The sequence below is a fragment of the Centroberyx affinis genome, unplaced genomic scaffold (assembly GCF_046629955.1).
Source record: "Centroberyx affinis isolate AG114_WGS23_722 - 3 ecotype Tasmania unplaced genomic scaffold, CSIRO-AGI_Caff_v1 ptg000261l_1, whole genome shotgun sequence".
Classification (NCBI taxonomy): Eukaryota; Metazoa; Chordata; class Actinopteri; order Beryciformes; family Berycidae; genus Centroberyx; species Centroberyx affinis.
Genome location: NW_027278943.1, coordinates 217,727 through 242,474, shown reverse-complemented (window position 1 = coordinate 242,474; position 24,748 = coordinate 217,727). Strand labels below are relative to the sequence as shown.

At 41.5% G+C, this 24,748-nt stretch overlaps 1 protein-coding gene across 1 annotated transcript in view; it reads left to right on the top strand.

Moving 5' to 3' along the window:
- crybg2 (crystallin beta-gamma domain containing 2) overlaps positions 1–23,742 on the top strand; it is a 48,276-nt gene extending 24,534 nt beyond the window's left edge. Inside the window, exons 6-25 of the mRNA XM_071545921.1 lie at positions 1,046–2,204; positions 2,602–3,360; positions 10,086–10,133; positions 12,290–12,408; positions 14,360–14,603; positions 15,649–15,788; positions 16,011–16,137; positions 16,281–16,316; positions 16,467–16,606; positions 16,947–17,073; positions 17,866–18,020; positions 18,117–18,243; positions 18,337–18,369; positions 18,594–18,706; positions 19,180–19,309; positions 19,456–19,595; positions 19,992–20,115; positions 20,581–20,739; positions 21,214–21,373; positions 21,841–23,742. Coding sequence (XP_071402022.1) covers positions 1,046–2,204; positions 2,602–3,360; positions 10,086–10,133; positions 12,290–12,408; positions 14,360–14,603; positions 15,649–15,788; positions 16,011–16,137; positions 16,281–16,316; positions 16,467–16,606; positions 16,947–17,073; positions 17,866–18,020; positions 18,117–18,243; positions 18,337–18,369; positions 18,594–18,706; positions 19,180–19,309; positions 19,456–19,595; positions 19,992–20,115; positions 20,581–20,739; positions 21,214–21,373; positions 21,841–21,929 — 4,129 coding nt within the window. The 3' untranslated portion in view covers positions 21,930–23,742. The remainder of the gene's footprint in view (positions 1–1,045; positions 2,205–2,601; positions 3,361–10,085; positions 10,134–12,289; positions 12,409–14,359; positions 14,604–15,648; positions 15,789–16,010; positions 16,138–16,280; positions 16,317–16,466; positions 16,607–16,946; positions 17,074–17,865; positions 18,021–18,116; positions 18,244–18,336; positions 18,370–18,593; positions 18,707–19,179; positions 19,310–19,455; positions 19,596–19,991; positions 20,116–20,580; positions 20,740–21,213; positions 21,374–21,840) is intronic.
- The last annotated feature ends 1,006 nt before the right edge of the window (positions 23,743–24,748 follow it).

Below are 24,748 nucleotides of genomic sequence, written 5' to 3'. Positions count from 1 at the left end.
CAACCTTTTCACCATCTACTGGAAGTCACCCACACATTTCATGAGAACAAGTCAGGGCTCTTCGCCAGATTGGTAGGTAGAGCTCCTAATTTTACCCCTACCTACCCGAAACCTCTCCTCAATCATGCACAAGGCATGATCCCAATTAACTGTTAAAGGTTGAATGACTCACGGATGGAGAATAGATTTAAAATGACTACCTGTCTTATGCACGCTTTCTTAGACATTCAATTCAGTGCACATTTGGGTACAAAGTGAAGAAGACTTTGTAAGCAGGGCTAACACTATGACTAGCTTGCTTGTGGTAAAGTTGCTTAAGATCAAGACACTGTAAAAACACAGACACACACACTCACACACGCATATAGCAGTTGCCTTTGTGGATGCTCTTATCTGATGCCGCTGTGCTATGTGTGCTTACATTGTAAGTATGGGTAGCTCCGCTGGGCAAGTGTGTGTTGAGTGAGACTTGCACAAACAAATGCACCGTACAGTAAAGAGTTGGGCTTTGTACAGTCATTACAAATGGAGACGTGTTGACTTAGAGTAACCTTGAGTTGTCAGCTGACAGCAATTATGTTCACTTATTCCTCCCAGCGGTGTTCATTTCCTTCAGTTGAATTCTTTAATGTGTTATTCTCACTCTATCCACTTTCTACAAGAACTTTATAATTCTTATATGGTAAAACCTTCCTAACATCATCACCATATTGTCATCAAATGTTTAGCCAGTAAATGTTTTTTAAACACTGTCACCAAATCATCAGAGACACAGCCAGTGAATTAGAATTAGTATGAGGCCTCTGTAAACATTCTTTGACATTGCACACAAGGCAAGATACTCAAAGTTGCTCTGTATAATTTGCATTGTTAGCTTTACATGATCACCACACCCTGGCACAACTGCTTTAAATGCACTTCCTGCACTCTATGGGTCAATTACCATCATTACATTTTATGTGTCTCTCTCTGTCTCTCCCTGTATTTCTCTCTTGTCTGTTTTTGTCATATTTATGTATCCCTCTTTTTCTCTATATCTCTCAAGGTCCCTGAAGGCTTCAGGTGTCCCCAGACCAGCTCTAGAAGTCTTTGCTTCAGAGATTCAAGCAAAGATGAATTCACGCTACAGCACCCTAAGCACCACCCTCTCCATAAAACCCTCCTCTCCCTCTCACGAGGGCAGTGATGAATCCAAACAACGTTTCCATAAAGTGTCTCTGGTCACTGAGACTGATACCACTGATCTCAGTCAAGATACAGTGGACTTCAGAAGACCAAGCACTACTGCAGCTGAGTACAATGGAACAGATCAAGGCTCTGCCACACCCGAATATACATGGAGAAACCGATTCGAGGCGGTTTCTCAGTATAAACCAGACCTAACAGAGCAGTCCTCTCTTTCTGACTCTCTGAATTCCAAAGTGTTGAACACCGACTCCGGCACCTCCCCCTTGACCTCCTCTGCTCTCCCTGAGGCTACAGTGTACACACGACACCTCACCGCCTCCCCTTCCTCCTCCCCCTCTCTAGAGACACACAGTTCTCTTGGAAACAGGCTGAGTGACAGGACCGGAGTTTATCTGAGCCATGAGAGCGAGCCAGTGAGAAGAGAAGATGAGTGGAGGAGGAGCGTCGGGGAGCGGGAGGAGCTTGCTGCACCTGCAGGTGAGAGAGCGGGACAGAGGCAGAGAGAGGCAGAGCCAGAGAAGATAAAGTCAGGCTGGGACTCACAGCAGCTCCCAGTGTCTGGCTTCTCGGCACATCAAACCAGCCGCGACGACAACGACGGCAGCCGCAAAGAAGACGATTCCTCCTCTTTTTCTGGAGTGTTCAAGGCCACACGCGTGGAGCTGGTCGCCGACCCCACAATCCCCTCCTCCTCCCCCATCTCCCCAGACACAGGCTCCCCCCACCAATGTGACATGGAGAGCCTGGTGGATACCCTGAAGAGCATGGGACCCACCCAGAGATTGAGGAGCTTGCGTGGGCCTCCCCAAGGCCTTATCTCTGCCCTGCCGCCAATTGTTGAGGATGCTTCCAGCCCAACCATCTCCAACCTCCCCACCTCCCTCACCAGTCTGACAAAGTCTCCACCAGCGCCAGGAGCCCCGGCTGAGGCTCCCAACGGACTCTACACTCTGCCTGCTGACCTGGGGCTCAAGTGGTGTGCCCCCAAAGAAACGCGTTCACTGCTGAGCCAGCAGGTACAGAACATTTAGACTCAGATTCAGTAGCCATTCTAAGTCATCTATAAAATGGTAACTTTTCAGAAACTAAGAAAAGCGGCCTTGTTTTTAGTTTGATGGCAATGTATTTTTGAATTTATCCAATGGGTTTTGAAAGGGTTTCATAAGCCCAAGAGGTCAGAGAATGTTCTCACCCATAGAAGACCATGTATTCTTTCAGATGAAGTGAAAAATTGAAGGTTAGAAGGTTTTCACAAGACAACAGCAAAATGTTTTTATGTATCCTAATGCATGGAACAGAAAACCGTTCTATATATAGGCTCAGGACCTAGAAAACAAAGGAAGCATTATTGTGTAAGTTTCATTGTTATTTTAAGTATGTCTATACTTACTGCATGTTTCCTTGCACCTGCAGGAGCAAGCTGGGGACAGAGGCCTGAACATGCCTCTGAGGGCAACTGCTTCCAGTAGTATTGTAATAAGAAAACCCTTTGACTCTTCTCCTGAAGACTTAAAATCCCCATTGTCTAATGGAAACGGACTACTTCAGTCTTCTACTGGCTCTCGTCTGGACAACAGTGTCCTCTTTTCCAGCTACAGGCCAGCATCCATAGATCAGACCCTGGAAAATGGCAAGGCAAACCCCCTGGCACAGCGCTCACTCTTCCGCACTGCCTCGCTGCCAGAGATGGGCCCTTCATACGACCGCATAAGCGTGGGACCAAACACTGGAACAGACCCGACGGCGTCCCGCTACGAGCGCTTCTCCTTCCTATTAAACTCCTCATCCTCCACTTCAGGCTCCTTGACTGGGGCTGAAGATCCTAATGCTCGTATGAGCAGGCCTTTACAGCTAAGCATCAACTCGCCCCCCTCCAGCAACAGTCCCACCCACCTCCTCAGCCCCACCGCCCCCCTAGAGCTCCACAGGCCCATCTTCACCGCAGACTTGTCTATGTTTGGCCAGACACAGGGGATGGGGATGGGGATGGGTGCAGGCACTGGGGCAGTGGGCACTCATGTTCTGCAGAGGAGCTTCAGTAGCGAGGGCAGCCTGGGCGTCCCGCAGTCTCCACTCTTCAACAGTGTCCATGGAGGGTCGCACCTCCAGATCCAAGAACCTGAGCCTGAGAAGGCTGTAGTGCCCAAATACAGAGCCTTCCCTGATGCTTACGTAAGTATTACAGTAGTCAGTATTTCATTAGTGTGTAGCAATAGCTTAAAGCACTCCAGGCAATAAATGACCTTATCAGATTAAGTTGCATGATAGTAGGGCGTTGTTTGAAATCAGGGGATTTACTGATTTATACATGAAGCTGTAAGGTTCTACCTTTTTGTGATGAGGTTTTAGAAGTAACTAATCTAGGAACAGGCCTCAGATAAGGAAAGACAAATCCACACAGTGTATGATTAATGCATTTTTCTGGGGCCCAAGGCAAAGGTGAGTGGGATAATGCAGAATACCTTAAAATAAAGTAGTAGTATTCTTAGCACTGGACATGAGATTATGGAATATGAGAACAGTTTCTGGATTTTCTAGGTGTTTCTGTACAGGATCCACAAAAGTTTGCATTCAGTGGGAGGGCGTGTGAAGCTTGAAATGGTAGCTGGGTCCAGGTTGACAACATACAATAGATTCCTCCACATATATGTTGCATAAGCTGTATACAGTGTCCATGTTTTCTTATTATTTTAGCAGCTCTTACCCCTCGCTCTCACACCCATTCTCACCACTGTTGTAAACAAGACAAATGACAGCTCAGCTTACAGTAGGAGAGAAAGATGACTTCATATGTGCTTCACTTTAGACACAGAAAAACTCTTTGTGTGGCTTTGGTTGGTGTCGGTGCAACTTAGCATAACATATGACATTTGGGTGGCCTTTTAATTCAAATGACCTTACAGTACTGTCAGCACAAATTACAAAAATGACACCCAATAACACAGAATTACATGGCAAACGGGTGTGCTTTCAGCGTTTTGCTCACACACGTATGTACTTGTTTTTAAATGAACGCATTCATGTGTGCATGTGATGGGCCTGACTGATTAGGACATGCCTCAAAATGATTTTCATTGGCAAGCAGCAGAACATCTACTCACACGTGCACGCATGGGGAACACACCCTCTGTCTCACACACACACGCACACACACACACACACACACACACACACACACATGTACACCTGCAGGGTCTGGATCACACTGTCACTTTACAACAAAACTCCCTCAACTCTTCCACTTTCACGCCTCAATGACAATACCACAGAGAATTTTTTTTAATGATTTCAAACTCAGCCTTTATAGCTTGTCAGTGCAGTTCTGCCAACAGTCGTTTAGAGACTCAGCAACTCCAGGACTCATCCCTGAGGGGAGATGGGTGGAGGAGACATGACATGCAGCAAAGCCAGATCTCTACATTCCGCCTGTAATGATGCTGTCCTCAACCATATATCATCTGCTAATTCGAGTTTTTTTTAGTTTTTTTGCATAGCATACCGTAGCAGATGGTTTTATTCTGTCCATGCAAATAGAAAAGGAGTGTCAACTGGATTCTGGCAGTGTAACTAATTATTAGTGTGCTGCCGTCGTGTGTAGTTTTGGTACAAAATGTGTACACAGGCTGTTTGTTCAAGTCTCAACAGTCTCCTCCTGTTTCCCTTCGGTGGTGTGGTAGTCTGATAGATATCCAGTGGCTCCGACAGCTCCTCCTTTCAGGCCACAGCACACAGCGTGACTGGGGCTCATATTACTGACTCTGAGACTGTTACTGACCTCAGCATGGGCTTGGCCCGCTGGAGATCCGGCTACTGCTGCCATGATCAGGGATGGAAATATTACTACAGTAGCCCAAGCTCTTCTTTTTTCAGACTGGGGGAATTTAAAATGGTCCTGTCTGTCTAGAAAATGACTGTGATCATTTCTGTCAGCTAGCAACCTGCTGGTATTCTACAGAAACAGCTGCCTGCTTTAACTCTGATCACAGGTAGTCACCTAGACACTAGCCCCTTTGACCTGGATGTCAAATCCCCTGGAAAATAAAGTGAAAAGTACTAAAAGTCATAATAGTAATGTTGACAGTAGTGTGATAGAATTGTATGTTGTATAGAAGACCTTTATATACTAGATTTCTGAGCTATATGCTAACGCAAAAGTATCAGAACAGTGAAAAGGCCAATTATCAAATAAAATAGTTGTAAACCACGCTGTAGAATGGCTTTACACTGTAGCTGTATAAACTACAGTGCTGTGCCAAAGCACCCAGGCAGTGAATCGGCCTCTTATCAATGGGCAGTTTGCTAAGTGGCCCATTATCACATAGGTGTTACCAAGGATGCATTTTACAGCTTCATCCTGCTTTGCCTCTGTCAACTGAGAAGTGAGAAAAGAGAGAAATGGACAAGACAGCATCTGTAGAAACGAGAAACTATGGAGAGAGAGAGAAATTGGAACATTGAATGGCAAGAATAACACACACACACACATTCTATTTGTTTCAATACAAGTTTCAGGGAACTCTTAACACCCGGTTAGCCGGTTAGGACAGCTTTTTTTCTTTTCTTTTTTTTTGCTGCACATCTTCTTTTCCACAAACTATAAAGGGGGTTACGTGGCGACATGCTACAGTCTCCCCCATGTATTTAAATCACTAATGAAGCTGCCAGGAGTTAAGCTTCTCAATCTATTAATCCTGGCAGAACACTTTCTCCTTCTCTCTGCTTTGTTATTTTATAAGTCTCCGTTGGACTCCCCACCCATCCCAGCTATCTGTTTAGTCCTGCAGAGACAGAGCCACACCTCGTCTTTTGTATTCACCTTGGCGTTTCTCCCCTTGTGCGCTTGATATTCTGATGAAAAGGAGTAGACAGGGAGAAGCGCAGAGGTGGAAGGGTAAAGAGGTGATGAGAAAGCGATTGGCTCTTCCCTTCTCCTCTGACTTTTGATTTGCTCCGTTCTGTTCGTCTCCCGTATGTCTCACATGTCCATGCACACTCTGAATATGTGTTTTGCTGAAACTGCATGTTCCCTGCCTGCAGTAACTCATTTTATGGGAGAGGAGCCGTTGCGCCCAGGCTGCTGCTGGGAGGGAAGGGAGCGGAAGGGAGAAGTGTCTGTGTGTGTGTGTGTGTGTGTGTGTGTGTTCATTTTATGTTTTTATAGGGAAACAAGGCAACAGTAAACATCCCCCACGAATGATGCAGTCTCCCTCTGGGCCAATCATTAACAATTATGTCACCTTGTTTTGACCTGTAATAGTAGCACATGACAGAATGCAGTGGTGAGATCTGTTATTTCCCCAACTTCTATCAAACTCCAATCAGTGATGCCTGAGATATTTTGGTGATGATGGACAGACGAACAAACAGGCAGAGACCGATTCATATTATAAAGCAGGGAATGATAGAGTTAGGAGGCTGTAGGATGGAAAAGGAATGGTGGCCATGGTACAGTACAAGAGAGAATAATGCAAGTAAAAGGTGGAGAGGGTGAATAAAACAAAAAAACAAGCTCTTCTTGGCTTCTGCAGTGAAGGATAGAGGTGGACAGATCAGTCTGCACAGCACATGATGCAAGAAACTGTGATTAGTGAGAAGTCAGGCAAATAGTACATAGCTAGAATAAGTACTACCTAAAACATACCTAAACACTCATTGTGGAAAATACCTCACATCCTCTTCATCAACTCTTTTGTGCAGTGCAGGAGCAGCTTCAGTAGCAGGTTCACTCTACCAAGAATGTCAACAGAAAGTCTTAAACGATCATTTGTACCAACAAGGCTCTGGAATGAGCGTACCAAAAGCCCTGTGAAGCCCTTCTTTGAGCTGGCTTCTCTGTAATGTGGTTTAAGTGTGTTGTCTTGTGCCTTTTGTCTTTGTGTTGTTTGGAATTTCCCAGTGTGGGATTAAGTGAATGGGTCTCAGGAGGGAAATGTAAATGGGGCATTTCTGAACAATAGACAGTCAGTCAGTTCAGCCTCCTCAACAGGTGCTGAACTCACCTGAAAAGCCTTTGTCTGTTTTGGTACGTTGTTATGAATTCACAGTATAGATTGTGCCTACATTGATTAAATCAGCATGTATCTTGCTTAATACTTATCTCAATATTAAATCATTAACATGGAGCACTGAGGCGTATCTTGTGAAACCTGTGCTCTTGCAATATTTGTGCATCATTCATTTTCTGTCCTTGTACTTTGGGGAACAATATTACATCACAACTGACAACTGTGCAGTTATTTACTAATGTTTTGCTAGCCGGTTATAATATTTACACCTCATAATCTCAGGCTTAAAGGTGGGTCTACCAACTATATTTGCACTCTGTTTCTCTGTTTTTGTTTTGTTTTTTGTTTTTGTTTTTTGCTTTCTTCTTTTGCTTTCCATTCCTTATTTTGAACTTTGACTTCACTTACGGTGTTCATTAATTAGATCTTTCCCCCAACATCTTTGTAATTTCAGCAGTCGTTGTTTCACCAGAGTGCTGAGGACAAATGAGCGAGACTCTTGTGTCGCAATCAAACAGGTTATGATACCAGACTCCTATTGTTACAGCGTCTGTCTCTCACCGGTTCGAATCAGGTTTTACCGCCCAAAAGAAACTACATACATGCTGCTTTGTTAAGCTAAAGGAATGTTAAAGGCATGTGAATGTTGACTTTGGGTCATCGTTGATTATGAAATGCATTAGTATGTCCTATAAGATTGTTGTTTAGTAGACAGTAAACAGTATCACCATGGCTGCAAAATGAAGTAAAGACAAGCCAAATCAAAATGAGAAGGCGCAAGATCACAACAATGCTTATTAATCATAATTTGCATATTACATTCACTTTTGGTTCTGGCTATGTGGTGGGATCTCATGTTGCTGCAGCAATCCTCAAGATTACCAGCACAAGAATAGACTTTGAAATTTAATAAATTGTTTATAGTAAATTGTTTTAGTAAATCAGTTTGGCCCTACCCTTATCCTCTTTGCTTTGGTAAACCAGCTTTTGTCATAGCAACTCAAAATTGTAACCACTGCTTGTTTATGTGACAATAGAGGCCTGTATCCCTACTAAATGTTAAATCTTCATGTCTCAAAACGCAAAATGAAAAATGAATTGCAGGAAATTGACAGGTATTAAACAGGCGAGGCCCGACTATTTCTATTCGGCCCTGTAGTGGAAACCAGGCTTTTGAACCATCATGGTATTCCTGTGAGCCAAAGATGAAGGACTCTTTTATATTTACTAGGTCAATGGCTAAAAGGCACCGGAGGACTATTCAACCCCTCAGCTCGCTTTCACTGAACATGTGAAAAGGTGTTCTGTTGCAATTTAGAAAGGTCAAGCTGCTATCATGTCTAAAATGGTTTAATGTGGATAAGATTGGTTATTGTCTCTCAAAAACAGTATTGTAGTAAATGCTGGATTGTAATGGCAAGGCACATTATTTTTGTACGTACAGTAAGTCACAATTGGCTAATTTAGAAAATAACTTTTTCAAATTAAATGGGGATGGAACAGATACTGATGAGGACTTCTGAAATAATAGATTCTGTGGCTGGTCCTTTTTTTGGTTTGTATCGTAATGTGATCCAGAAGATAGCCTGTTTCCTAGTAAGCTCCCGGAGAGTAGAGGCCAACTGATACCTGAGACAAAAGAGACTCACACAAACACACACACACACACACACACACACACACACACACACACACACACACAGAAGCACACACACCGATCTCTCAGGTAAATCAGTATACAGGTCGTATTGTGCTAGCCTGCTTCCACATTCCTAGCCACACAGGTAAACATTCTAAAATTCCAACAACATACCACACACACACACACACACACACACTCCCACACACACAGGTTAGGCAGAGGAATGTCAAAAACGGTGAGTTCATTCATTAGTTACTTAGTTGTATTGGACAGTTTTCAAACCAAGACCACAAAAGACGCGATCTTCCTGAAACACCCAAAAGAAGAAATACAAAAAAAGAACTCATGTTGGTGTTGTCATCAGGCAGGTGTGGGATATTACTGAAATGCATCAGGTTGAGCACGTGCAGGGGAAGAATAATTTCCCACCTGTCAATGAGGTGGTTTGTCTGTCAGAATGGAAGCCCTCTGTCTCCCTCTCTCCTCCCCAGAACCTGTTGAGCAGGCTGGCATGAATATAAGCAATGTTTGGACTGTCTGGCATGTGTAAATTCAGCAGGTGGAAACGTGGTTAAACACCTTTGTTCTGTAAGTCACTGTTGAGCCACTTGATCCATGTCCATGTTGTGGCATTATTACAATCGCTTTGGTCTGTGATCCTCCTTTGTCTGCGATCACACTTTCCTCAGTGAGAAGTAAATGGCGCTCACCAAATGTAAATGTGACATGTGGGGGTCTTTTTTACATGATAAGCAGGAATTGGTTATGATTTATGTTTTGCATGGACTGTGGTAATGATAATATTTAATCCCTTCATCTAATTATATTAATAATAATAAACTTTATTTATATAGCACTTTTTAAAACAACTGTTACAAAGTGCAAAGTTCCAAACCGTTAAGATAAATCTTGAGTAGAACGGAAGACAAGTGATTAAAAATGAAACCAGACGTGAAGTAAAATGAAAATAAAAAAATACAAAAATAAAGTAAAATAAGAATATAAGGAGACAGACAGGGTTACAAACTGGGATAAAAAAAAATAAGACATAAAAGACAAATGAAACCAGACATGAGAATTAAGTGATAAAATATAAGGAAACAGACAGGATTACGAAGAGGAATAAAAAAGAAAAAAAATCTATCCAACTTTTTGTTCCGTGTCTTGACTTTTCAAAGAACAAGAAAATACACTGTCAAATACATTGTTAGTTTGCTAATTTTTTCATATTTTCCTCTCTTTGTCTATAGCTCACTAAGGAGAAGGAACATGGAAAACTCAACCCTCGACCTGGAAAGGTGAGTCTCCAAACCAAAACACACTCTCCATTAGGACAGTGGTCTTCAGCAATGTGCTATTGAGAGTCATGTGATTGATGATGAAAGTTTTCATTCCAACCAAACACCACAGCAGCTGATTTCACTGATTATCTCGCCTTCAACCAGGCGAGGAGGAACCTAGTAAAATCGCAGCAAGAGGCTGTATTACTGTGGAATTTGCTGTAACAATAGCTAGATGGATAAGCACATTCCCAAGTGATGGCAATTGGCAACAGAGAGAGCACACTCATTTAGAAAGTAAGGAGAAAACACTTGGCTGGAGAGAGGAAAGGAGAACATTGGGAACATGGGATTTGTACACTTTTATTGAGATTTCTTAACATCAGCTGTTTTTTTCATTTGGATGAACTTTCACACATTCTTCTGGCGCCTATAACCTAAAAATGGTAATACTAAAGGCTTAAAATGAATTTCTTGCCTATGCAAGCAACACAGTTTTAGTAAATAAAGCAAATGTTCGATAAATCTTTTATTTTCTATCAGTAAAGACTAAATAATTATTATAATGAAATGTTATTCTTCTGCCAAGCAATATAGTTCTAGAGTGGTGATTTTCAGTAGGCACATTATCATTTAAATTAACTCTGTCAGCCAATCAGAACTGAGGATCTGTTTTATATGAGCAAATGGTAAAGATGGTTGCTTGCTGTCAAAGAGCTGTCTGCCTTTGTTCTGTGCCGTTCTGGTTCGGCTTCATATTTTGCACGTTCATCCGACCCCACGGCCTCGAGTCTCATCCGGCATCGCTCTGCCACACCTCTGTTCACAGAATACAGGAGCGGCTGTGCGTTTTAAGACATCCCACCAACCAAATGAATGCAAGACATTCACTGCATTGTGTCACTGCTGTGGTTAACAGGTGTCTACCTTAAATACTTGCTATCGTGACCTAGTCACTTTTGGCAGGAGCTGCTGTCATGTTGTGCCAAACCATTTTTTCTTCACCAAATAAGCAAAAACTCCCAAACGATTAGTTAGGAATTTCAGCGTATGATTGACGCTGTTACACTGCATACCTGTTGTATTTGCCTGTGCTAGGATGGTCAGGTTATTAACTTTAAATGTCAAGCCTGTTCCTGCATGCAGCCAAAGGGACGTGAATCTTCTGCGGTAGTCTTCCTGCTTCCTAGAGGTGGAGCTGACATTTAGGTTCAGCTTCTCTCCGAGTACTATTCCATGCTGCAGGGCCTCACACCTGAACTGACTGTTTTAACACGGCTGTAGACTTAAACTGGCTTTGTGTAGAACACATTGTGCTCAAATTCAGCCGTTACTGACAAGAACTGTCGTAGAGGTTGAGTTGACATTTAGGTCAGACAGACAAGAGTGCGTTCTCCGCTTCAGGGACATTGACCTGTGCTGACTTTAACATGATGACCCAAGTCTTGAAATAGCTAGCGCTTCACTGCCTTGGTCCATCATGTTAGGGGCATTCCCTCTAGGGGCTAGAGGGTGGGGGTGGAGTGGGTTGGTGGGAGGGAAACAAGGGAAATCGTGATGGTGCTCCCCCTTCCTTATATACACAATAAATAATTGATCCCAAAAAAAAAAGAAATAACTAGCGCTATTCAGGAACTAGCTTGTGCTAATTAGGAACTAAGCCTGCCTTGCAACCCTACTGCTGTACATACTGTAACTTTGTACTTTGTGTATTTCATGTATCAGATTTCTCAGGGAGATTTGCATGAAATTTGAGATTTGTGGGGTGATGAAACAAGTTTCCCTCCTAAAGAGAAACAATGTCACTGGAATGATATCGGTTGCCAGCAATATGTACATAATCCTCTTGCTGCCAATTATGAAATACTTTTTCTGCAGAACAGGTTCAATTCTTGCCTCCAGTAAACCTTTATTGTCATTAATGTAACCGTATCTTGTCTGCCATCCTGTCATTCCCACGGTCGACTCTAATCCCCATACTGATATCTTGACAATTCAAATGTCTTCGTCTTCCCCTGCAGAGTTTCAGGTCAGTTTTCTTCAGATTCAGCTGAAGAATTTGGCTTTAAATCCATGCGCTGGCAAGCATCCGCCCCTACTGAAGTGTCCTTGAGCAAGACACCAAATTCCCGACTTTTACTATCCATTATCATGTCTGTCCACCTCTTGTCTAGATGTACATCTTCGACCGGACGGGGATGTGTGGCCAGAGGATCGAGGTGCGCAGTGATGTCATCGACGCCACACCCTGGCAGCTGCAGGAGACCATCTCCATCAGAGTGGTCAGGGGAGGGTGAGTGGTTAAACTGCACACACACACACAATGTTTACCTACGTTTGTTCACAATAAGTAAAATGTATTTAAAAGCAAAAGAGACATATATAAAATTTTAATTTGTACATTTAGTAAAAACAAACAAGTATGGAGTCAGTGTCTACAGTGAGTTGTTTTATCATAGCAACATATGCAAATAAGCTTTCACATAGAAACATGCTCTAGAACCAATCAGAACAGATCTGAAGCCAGAACTGGAATTACCACTGTGCCAAAAAATACAAGAGAACTATTGATGCGTGTGCATACACACACACACACACACACACACAATTAGCAGCCAGGTTCAAACTTGAAGACCATTCTCTGGAATAATGTGTTTGTCAGATAAGATCGCTTTGCCTTTCACTGCTCCCAGCAGTAGACAAACACCACAGATGCAGTTTGTCTTTTCCTCATGCCACTGCCACATATTTGGCATTAGACTAAAGCTGAGGAGGCAGAAGTAGGTATGATACCACCCCCGCACCTTGTTTATCTTGAAATGTCAACCATATGACATTCTCTGAGACGTGTAATTAGATGCTCGCTTCTGAAAATGAATCACTCTCTCTGGATGCATCTCTTTAGTTCTGCAGTATCAAAACAAAGTGATGTTCAGGTACGGTGAACATGCAAATATTGTGCAAATATTGTCAATAGTTAACGCAAACACACACACACGCACACGCACACACCTCCCCTCTGATATGGAATATTTTATCCTGTGCCACTGTGCCATCTGTCAGCCGCCATAGCCAACGCAATGTGAACCCAACCCTGATTCATGTACTGCCCTGACCTGTACTGAGACCAGGCTAATCCTTGCATGACTTCTTATAATCAGCATAATTATACAGTGAACTCACTCGACACATACTGCACCACTACCCACATTACAGGTAATGCCGCAGCTAAAGAGTTTTAAGTATGTAGCATTTGTGTCCCTTTAGCCTCTGACTTAAACGAAGATCTAGGTTCATTTATGAAGAGATTATCTAAGGCCATGCAGCACAACGACTGTATAGTAGTGTCAAACCGGCTTCAAACAGTTGAAGGAGATTAGTCCATATATTCGGGCCTGGTATATGGTAATTAGCAGTTTAAAAGTCTTCAGTGTGTCGCTGTTGTCATGTAAAAATGTTGTAACTCCAGTTTTTGTGATTTTCATGTTTTAACTCCAACTGAAGGATGCTCCTCTATGGGTTCAAAACTGCTATGACACTTTGGTTGATCAAATCCTTTCCAACACCATTGGAAAAACTTTAAATTACATGGCGATCAAGCTGAAAACATTGCACTGTCATCCTTTATTCTCCTCTCCTCTCCTCTCCTCTCTTCTCTTCTCTTCTCTTCTCTTCTCCTCTCCTCTCCTCTCCTCTCCTCTCCTCTCCTCTCCTCTCCTCTCCTCTCCTCTCCTCTCCTCTCCTCTCCTCTCCTCTCCCATGGGAGCAGTGATACAGTAGAATTCTCTGAATAATGATTAAGCGGGAAGCTTTGATTTAGTAGCACACCACCAACTGTGTCAAATTACAGATCGAACAAGGGCAACAGTGAGGGGAGTTATAATAGGCCTATTTGTTCTCCGTTTGCAAACGCTGTGTTGACAGAATAATGATGAGGCGATGCCATACAGAATAAAATATTTACATAACTGTGTCTCTGAAGTTTCCATTGTTTTACTAGTTGTGAAACAGTATATGCCATGTCATTCATTTGTGTTATTTCAAAGTTTTGATGTATTTACTATTATTCTAAAATGTTTAAAATAGTAAAAATAAAGAAAAATGTGGTGTGTCCAAACTTTTGACTGGTAGTATATTTTCTGAAAACTAGACAAATCCATGCACAGAAGAATTGAGAGATGTATGCGTATATACAGAGGTTTTAACTTTGTTTTCCCATGTCATTGCCCTCTTCCCCTCTCCAGATGGGTGCTGTATGAGAAGCCCAACTTCAAAGGGGAGAAGGTCGCCCTGGACGAGGGAGACATCGAGCTCACCTGCCCCTTCAACCCTCCGGAAGAGGAGGAGCAGCAGCTGCAGAACGGACAGAAGGAGAACGGTACATCCAATCAGAACAGTGAGCAGAACAGTGAAAAAAGCGATGGGAAAACAGAGGAGACCAAGCCGGCCAGGAAGTTCATCATTGGATCTATCCGCAGAGCCGTCAGGGTGAGAGACGGAGCCAGCATGCACTGTTGTTCTTGGTGGAGTTGTTTGAAAATGAAACAGTGGCGCTAGCAGTTGGTAGCAGGTACTAATTAAGTCTGCACTGCCGAACTGACATGAGAGTACTCTGTAATAACATGGGAGCAGCAGGTAAATCAGTTTTCTTACCAAAGTCTTTGCATCAGCATTCAGTGTCTGCCACACCTGCAGTTCAAATCTGTGTCAAATTATGTCAAAATACAACAGAACTTTAAGTGTTTTTCATTTCCTTAACATTGTTATCAAGAGAGATGCCGGTTCTAATAGCGTCTGATATCTCTCTCTTTATCAGATGCTATTAAAAAGCCTCAATAATTCTCACAAATTCAGTATTTAGCATATAGAATATAGTATAGTATAGCTTGGTGGTGTCACTGATCTGTTACTGTGTAGCACCATCTAGTGTCAAAAAATAACACGAGTGAACACCTGTTGATCTGCAGGTATTTCAAGATATACCATGCCTGAACACTTAACTTGATGAGTGCAAAAAATATTTTAAGCACTTAGGGTATGCTTTATTGAGTTTGCCCAACTTGCATTTAATAAGTGGTTGTTGTGTATATTTCCCAAATACTATACTAATATTTTTTTTTCCAGCCTTTCTTAACTACTTTCTGTAGCTCTTTGCCTCAGTGGCTCCTTCAAATCTGTTTTTTTTTTCTCCATTTAGATATTGGTTTAGCCATTGTAGTTTTTACAAGCTTGCTGATGGAGTGTCTCTCAAGTCCTAAAAATTATGATGTAGTACAACATTTCTCTGACAGAAGTCAACAGTATTAATGTGTGGTGAGACTTTTACAGTGGCCACCACTGTAGCTTTATTGTCAGTCTGGAAGATTGCATCTGTTGTGAAAGATAAAGAGGGTGTTGTTGTGTTCAGTAAAACTTCCACAAAGGCTACTACTTGATGTTTTCCTCTGAACTCCCTCCAGACTGCAGCGTTGCAGCCTGTTGTCTTCTCCATTGCTCGATATTAAAGGATGCTCTGCTCTCTCTCCTCTCCCAGGACTACAGCGTCCCAGAAATCAGCCTGTTCCCAGAAGAGAACGCTGAGGGGAAGAAGGTCATCTTCAGAGACACGTCTGATGACGCCAGGATCTTCGGCTTCCCCATCAAAGCCAACTCCATCATCATTAACGCTGGACTGTGAGTTAGAAATCAGAGTAGAAATCAAAATAGATTGTAAAAAAAACACTTTTTGTACAGTACATAGTACCATTGGGCTAAAATTTCTTAGAAATCAAACTAGTCACTTTTATTGGTTCTAGACCTTTTATAGTGTTTGTGTTTTGGAAACAGATTGTTGATCGTGGGATCTCAGGTGGATCCATTTGTCTCATTGTGTTTGTTATCTTCCCTACTCTTCAGATGGCTGGTGTACGCTCAGCCCTTCTTCCAGGGCGTACCACGTGTGCTGGAGGTGGGGGGGTACACCAACCCCGCGGCCTGGGGAGTGGAGCAGCCCTATGTGGCATCAGTGCACCCGCTCAAAATAGTAAGAGTCCCTCTTTGCTGTTACAAATACTTATTAACAAGCCCCTCTCCTGATGTCAGAATAATCCTGTATGAAAGTATAACCAATGAGTTGTTTGCAGTAAGTCAATTTAGTTTTATTTTGTTTTGTTTTTTTCATTATAGGGTGAACCAAGAGTGGAAAGTCCAAATGATCCAAAGGTAACAAAGTCCTACTACTACTACTACTAATACATCATTGCTCCTAAACAATGTTACCACTGTTATTAAGATTGTCAAATTGATACTCCAGCTGCAGTGCTTTGACAGACTAAGTCATACTGATTGTAAATTACACTCATGTGTTTCAAGATGGTGATCTATGACAAGCCATACTTCAGCGGGAAATCGAGGACCATCAACGCTAACATGAGGGACTTCATGACCAGAACCGACAGGCAGCAGACAGCCTTCATGTACAGCGTTGGCTCCCTCAAAGTACTGGGAGGAGTGTGAGTGTGTCATTTCAAAGTTCAAGGGTTACAAACACTGGCAATACTCACTCTAATAAATTACTACTGCAGAATTATATTGCATAACAGGCCATTCCTCTGGGTGTAAGCAGTTTCATTTGACCCTATCGAATTATCTTTTTTGAATACATAAAAGAGGAGTGCCAGGTTAATATCATTGCATGAGTTTAATTAAGTTTTTAAGGAATGTTTCATACACCCCATCATAAATTCACGAATAATGTCAGTAAGTCAGTAATAGGCAATTGCCAAGTATGAAATTGGGGGAAAATACCAATATGTTTGTTTTATAAACCTTTTCGTCTCTCTGTCTCCTCAGCTGGGTGGGTTATGAGAAGGAGGGTTTCCGAGGACACCAGTACCTGCTGGAGGAGGGAGAGTACCATGACTGGAGGGTGTGGGGAGGCTGCGACGCCGAGCTGCGCTCTGCCAGGGTCATACGGGCAGTAAGTGGCAACTACTACTTCACAGCAACTCCTAATTGTTAATAATAATTAAAATGTATTAAAATCCTTCATCCAAACAAAAGTAAAAGTGCAGCTCCCATCACGTACAAGCTAGAACATGAGCTTGATGCTCTGAATATTGTTAACGAGTCACACGAGTTGGACTTCAGTCAGACTCGAGTTACAATTTTAATTGCTTGAGAGTCCAGCTTGACTTGATACATGAAGAGAAGACTTGAGACTTGACTTGGGTTCTGGTGACTTGGGACTTGACTTTGACTTGTACTTTGATGAATTTAAAAGATTTCTAAAGTCTTGACAAACGTAAATGGCTTCTACTGAAAGTTATGAAATTTGAATTTAAATTCTGTTTTCTGAATTTGTATGGAATTATTTAATTTATTGTTGAAACTGATTATAGAAAACTCATGATGTTCTTACCAAGTTTTTATCCTATTAAAACCATATTGCATTGAAAAATCCTAGATATTTAGTTTTATTTAAGATATTAAATTGATATTAAATTGATCCTGGACACTTGATTCATTCTGACTTGACTTTGTAATCTACATTTAGACTTGAGACTTGACATTAATGACATGGACGTGACTTGAACTTGACTTGGTAATCTACATTTAGACTTTGGACTTGAATTGTGACTTGTGCCTGAAGACTTGAGACTGACTGGGACACGAGCAAAGTTGGCTTTGTCACACAGTGAATGGAAGCTGATGGAAAAACAGTAAGACAACCTTGAATCTGACTTCTGACCCCTGACCTTTCTCCCTGCAGGACCTGACCGACCCTCTGCTGGTGATGTATGAGCAGCCAGAGGAGGAGCAGGAGGAGATGCAGGAGAACACCTTCGAGGTGACGGAGGCCATACCTGACGTAGAGCTGTTTGGGTACAAAACCACCACCCGCTCCATCCACGTGCTCAGTGGGGCGTAAGTTGATAGACACTATATCTACCAGTGTTATGTGACTAATTGGAGGGTTAATAGATATTTTAATGATCAGGTAATTGTTCCTTTTCCTTCCAGGTGGATTGCCTACTCCCATGTGGATTTCTCTGGTAACCAGTACATCCTAGAGAAAGGTTTCTATAACAACTGTGCCGACTGGGGCTCCGAAGACACGCACATCTGCTCCATCCAGCCCGTCCTACTGGTGAGGACCGCTGTGAAGAGTAGGACAGGAGCAAAATATTAACTTTATCAGAGTAATAACCTTCTAACATTATGGTTTTGTGTTTGTTTTTAGGCTCCAGTTGAAAGCTCAAAGTCCGGGAATGAGGTGAATATTTTGTCATGACATTATAATTTGTATGCTCTTTTATGCATCTCAATATTGACACTTCACCTCCCCAGTGGTAGCAGTAGCAGTAGTAGTTTTGCATGCAGTGCTTGCAGAAAAATCTAGGACTTCTACATCTATATAGGGCTACTCTTCCATTATAAATGTATTCATCTGATCTCTCGCTTTCCTCTCGTTCCTCTCTATCTCTTTCTACACGTCAGATAATGCTGTACTCGGAGCCAGACTACCAGGGGGAGTGTCACGTCTGCTACGAGAACCAGGAAGCGGTGTCTGACAAACTTCTGGCCAAGTCCTGCCGAGTGGTGGGGGGAAGGTGAGGAGCCTTTTTTACCGCAGCACTGCGAAGGAGCAGGAGAGCGTGTGTGTAGAGTAGAGAGCGAGGGAGTGATGTGGAAGGGTGAATGAAAGGTAATGAGTTGAGAGTGTGCAGGAGAGGTTTACAGACAAAGAATGACAACAAAACATACTATACATAATAATGATGTGGTCCGAGGATTTTTGACATATGGAGCATTTTATGGAGCACTAACTAACTTGAATTTTCATTTTTTTATCCACTTAAATAAACATTTTGACATATACAATCCAGCCGCAACTTTAAGGCTTTTTTGTAGATCTTCTATATGCAAATTACCTAATTTTCACAACAGTGTTAAATTAAACCTAATTCCAAAGTCACACTATTACTCAAATTAAAGGCAAACTGAATGGTAATGTCTTTGAATGATGCTGGCTGATAGTGATTTAATACAAAAAATCGTAATATTCCATTGCTCTGTGTTACAGCTGGGTGCTCTATGAGGCTAAACAGTACACTGGGAACCTGTATGTCCTATCAGAAGGAGACTACCCCAATTTTACCAGCATGGGCTGCCCCGCCAGCTGCACCATCCGCTCTGTCAAGGCTGTGCCAATGGTGAGAGAGCGCTTGTAGAAAATGTTCTGTTTTCCCTCTCTCTCTCTCTCTCTCTCTCTCTCTCTCTCTCTCTCTCTCTCTCTCTCTCTCCATCTCTCTCTGCATCTTTTCTCACCTTGCGCCCTCTTCTCTCACCCTCTGTCTAGATGTTCTCGATTCCCTCCATCTCTCTGTTTGGTCTGGAGTGTCACGAGGGCAGAGAAATCACCACAGATATGGAGGTGGTCAGCATGGTTGAAGAGGGCTACAACAACCACATCCTCTCTCTCAGGGTCAACAGCGGCTGGTAAGTGTGTGTGTGTCTGTATGTGTGTCTGTGTGTCTGTGTGTCTGTGTGTCTATGTGTCTGTGTGTATGTGTGTCTGTGTTTGGGAAGACTATGTGTGGCCATTTATGTGTGTTTGCGTTTTGGACAAGTGTATTTACATTGACACACATGTGACTGACAGAAATAAGTTGTTATTTTCTGGGGGGTTCTAAAGGAGAACGGAAAGCCTCTCACCTTGTTAGTATTTTTTATTATTCATTGAGTCAGTGGGAAAGGGATGACTGTGTCTACTGAGGCTACAGGTTTATCCACTTGACTTTTTCTGTATAACCTGTTTATTTTGGATGGGTGTGTATGTTTGTGTGTGTTGTGTGCATCAAAGCGCCTGCTAATTTTGCTCTTCCGCCTCTGCAGTTGGGTGATATGCGAACATAGTAACTACAGGGGGCGCCAGTTCCTATTGGAACCGATCGAAATCACCAACTGGCCCAAGTTCAGCTCACTACAGACTATTGGCTCAATGTACCCGGTCAGACAGGTATGTAAACCAGTCCTCTTTTATCTCCCCTTTCATCAGCACATCCATTATGCGCACATTTTATTTTGTAATGGCAAAATACTCATCATTAGTAGCAACATTTGTCACCCAACACAATGTAAAAGGCTGTGTATAGGGCTTTAGTTGAAGTGTCAAAGAGTAATTTTTCCCTTGTCACTTTGGGCTAATATTTAAGTATTATTAAAGAAAAAAAAATTGAAAAAAGTATTCAAATTGTTTAAATTTTATCATTAAGAACTGAAGTTACAAATCGTTAATTTAAAACAGTGGAAACAAAGTAATGCTGTCATATTTTAAAGTGACAAGCCACCCTAAAACAGATCGCACACGGTTTATTCCTAGGACGGACAGCTCAATTTAGGACCCACCTAGTTCTGTGAGTCTGTACCCACCTGTCACCATGTTGTTTTTTTGGGCTCACATGTGGCATTTTGTCTCCTGCAGAAGCGACGATTTATACGCATCAAGAACAAAGAGCGAGGCCACTATCTGTCCATCCAGGGCGGCGTGGAGGAGATGAAGACGGGGCGAGTGGTGGTGACGCCGCAGGTGGAGGGCATCAGTGACATCTGGTTCTACCAGGATGGACTCATCAAGAACAAGGTAAGTTAATTGAACTTAACATAAATATTCACTGGACACACTGCAAAAAATCTCCATCTTAACAAGTCATTTAGTCTATTATTGAGTCCTAAAATCGTAATTTTCTCAAAACAAGTGAAACAATGTGCCAGTGACATTAGATAATTTCACTTGTTTTCAATATAAATCAACTTGTTTCAAGAATTTTGTAGAATCAAGTGTCATTTTCTTGATAGTAGTGCAGTGTTCTGCCTTTTCCTGACTTGTTTATACTGACACTCATCAGAAAATTCCTGAAACAAGTGCAGTTATCTCACCCCACTGGCAGAATTTTTCTCTTGTTTTAAAAAAATAAGATTTAAAGGCTGAATATGAGAATAAATGACTTGTTAAGATGGATGTTTTTTGCAGTGGAGTAGACATTTAAATCTCTGCACAAATATCTTTTCCTTCTCTATCACTGAACTTGTGTCATGTTGTATGTTTCTGCTGTAGATATCTCCAACCATGAGCCTGCAGGTGATGGGCAACATAGAGCCAGCAGCCAAGGTGGTTTTGTGGTCAGAAACCCGCCAGCCCATCCAGACCTGGACAGCCCAGACGAGAGGCACCATCGTCAGCCTTAATTTCCCCGGCATGGTCCTGGATGTCAAAGGTATGAGCTTTTCTTGAAGTAGAAAAACTGGGCAATTTCCCCCCTCTTCTGCATGATTGCTACATGCATCTATTGATAGTGTATTTCCCATTTCCATGTGTTAAGAAAATCTGTAGGCTTGAAAGAATCGTTTTTTTACATTCCCTATTCAAAGTATGGGCTTAGGAAATCAGTACTGAAGTACTGAGCTACTGTTTCAGGTAGTACTGTTTATCCTTGATAAGATAAGGTACTAATATTTGAAAATGGTCATGTTGGATGTTGAGTGCTGTTTGGATAACAGAGCCCTCATAGCCTTCAATCTGTTAAAAACCTTTCTTGTCACTCATCATAAAGTCCTTTGATTTAACTTTTGCTGGTGTTCCTTGAATTCTTGATTCTCTTTAGCAATGTTATCTTAAAATGCTGTGCAGGATGGGTCAAGAATGATAGAATTTTTAAAGCAAGATCATTTCCCTTGTCTTCAGGTGGCAAAACGTATGACAAGGACCATGTGGTGATCATGCCAGAGAATGAGGAGAGGCCCAGCCAACAGTGGGAGCTGGAGCTGCTGTAACCTCACAACCTCACACCAGGCTTCCCTCAACTTTCCCTCAACCGCACATCAATCTTCCTTTAATAATCCCAAAATATTCCCTTATTATTCTGGGAACCTCTACTGCTATTGCCTTACAATCCAATTTAATGTTATACCCAAAAGCCCTTTTCTTTCGAACCCCAGGATCCATAACTAGTGTGGACATTGCATGATTAAGAACACAGACATGTGATACTGGCCCTACACATTTTCCCCTCATCACCAAGCGAACACATCCCTCTTGGCCAGACTTGGATTATCTTCAAGGCAGTTTAGCAGACTGTTGTGGGATTGGACTCTCTATCAAGAAATTATTCTACTTTCTGTATGATAAATAATGATTTTCTACATGCAAGGACTAGCAAAAAAACCCATAAACTCTCTGTGCCTTGACTCGATGGCAATGACTGGGATCCTCTGACGTGAATGGAAAGCACAAATCAACTTTACATGTATATTTTTGGATGATGTACTTTTGGATGTTTACAGACATTCTTCCCCTCCTTTGCCCAGTTGGTACGACCCATTTGACCGGTACAAAAGCCATACACTTGTATCCAGTGATTGAGGGAGTGGTTAGTCAAGGATTTATCCCAAGTCTTGCACTTTTGACTTTCATTGGATGGCATCATTAGTCAACAATTTGGGTATTCAAAATAGATTCTCCCTATTTGTTTTATTCCAGGCTAAGGCAAATTCTCTGGCGGCAGAAGGACTTGTAGCGGTTGCTTACATAACTTTGTTTACAATGGAACAATTGGAGGTTTAATTGCTTCTCTGGATGACTTAACTTGTTTTGCTAGTGTGAACACTATGTGGCTACCATTATATTTAAGACAGATCAGTGGATGAATGAAGCCAAAGGAATGTAGTGTGCAGCAAATGTATTTTGTGCATGAAAATCTTTGCTTTTTTAATGTCTTTTTTTTTTTTTTTTTATCTAAATGTTTGTTTGATGGGAAATGTTGCAGTTCTTGTATGCAGAATATCACATTGCATTGTACAGTGCAATTCACTGTTTGTGACACTGTGTGCAGTTTCTGTCAGGTTATTATCTTTAAAGGTATTTCTGTTTCTTGAGGTATTTTCATAGATATCAAACATATTGTGACATGAAAATGTATGTTACTCGCTTCATCTATATATTATTATTTGATACTGAAAAATATAATGTGAAATGTAATATAAAAGGGAGTGGTTATAAAATATTGAATAAAAAATATAAAAATAAAACAACTGGTTAATTGGTTGCAAAAGTATGATAAATACTATTAAATTATGTATGAAACTCACAATAATCAAAGGAATCATTCATACAGGAATCTGATTTTCCATGATCAGGAATCAGGAATTCTGTGTTTTTGGAGATGCTCTCATTCATGTGTAATGAGGATTCCTGTTTTCCGTTTTTTCTCCCTCGTTTTTTTTCTCCCTCGTTCTCCCTGATTTTTCATGTAGTCCTGATCCCAACCCTGCTCTTCATTTGGAGGTGATAACAAAGACCATTCAAGTGTTTTGAAAACATTTATGTCTGTGCTACAGTATATTTTTGAGTCAATGTTGGTTTTACATTACTCTAAAGGATCGTTTTATTCATCCTTTCATTTTTTATTTGATTTAGTCATGCTTTCTTTCATTTATACCTTCATTCATCTATTCACATGAATCCAGTGCTATTAGGGTAATTGTTTTATATTTCTATAAATAGATTTCTATAGATGTCTTTCTGAGATGTATCAAACATCAAAGTGCTACTCTGACAAGTGTTACAAGAGGGAATACTATATGCAAAATGGATAACAACCCATTATTTATAATTCACACCAATAAAAACCCTTTCATTTCAAAACGAGATATGCAGTGTTTGAAACAAGTGACGCCTGTTCTTATAAAATGATCGATAGCAATATGATACTTTTCTAGACAATAGTTGGTAACTTAATTCCTTGTTTGACAAAATAACACTTATCCTGAATCCTTTGTATTTTACAGCTGAATAATGCTGAATCCTACGTATTATTTTCCATAGCATAACATCTCTTCCTTTAGGCTATACTACCAAAGACCAGAAAAACGTGCCACAGATCCATGTTGTTTATAATAACGACACAGTTCTCATATTTCCCTGTAGGTGCGCAGCAGGTAGGCAGCAGACAGCACAGTGGATCAGGCAAATTAACACAGTAAAGAGGAATACGCTTGTCCAAAAGATTTGTCATGCACAGGTATAAGGTAACAAGCCTTTTTTTTTTTGTTAGACATTGGTTGGTCAACAAATGGTGTGTTACTGTACTTTATGTTTCACAGCGTGCCACAATATGTGAGCTGTACTTCGCTGCGACAGAGTCTGAAACTGAAAATGATACATTGGATAAGAGCTGCTGAATGGACATCTGATCTTATCACGGGCGTTCACAAATGCTTGAGCTGAAAAGCCCCTTTGTCAAATTATTCCTCTCTCTTGAATCTATTTAGTTTTCAGGTTTCAGAGCCAAAAAGACAAAACTTGTTTGATTTAACTTTAGGAGCATGCCTGAACATACCAGTGTCAGGAAGAACAACAGTATATCATCCTGAAACTACGTCGGGCCCCCTGCTTCACTTCCCAGGCTGAGTGGCATGTTGCTTGGTGAGTTTGCTAATCAGACATCTGCTTTATCTTGATGTAGTTAAAGATGAACTGAACTCAAAATCTCAATACTATGTATACTTTGAGGAAATTTATATTTTACAGAATTAAAACAATATTAATTCCTCATTCCACAGAGGGTTTTTTTTTGGCCCTATTAGAGCTTAAC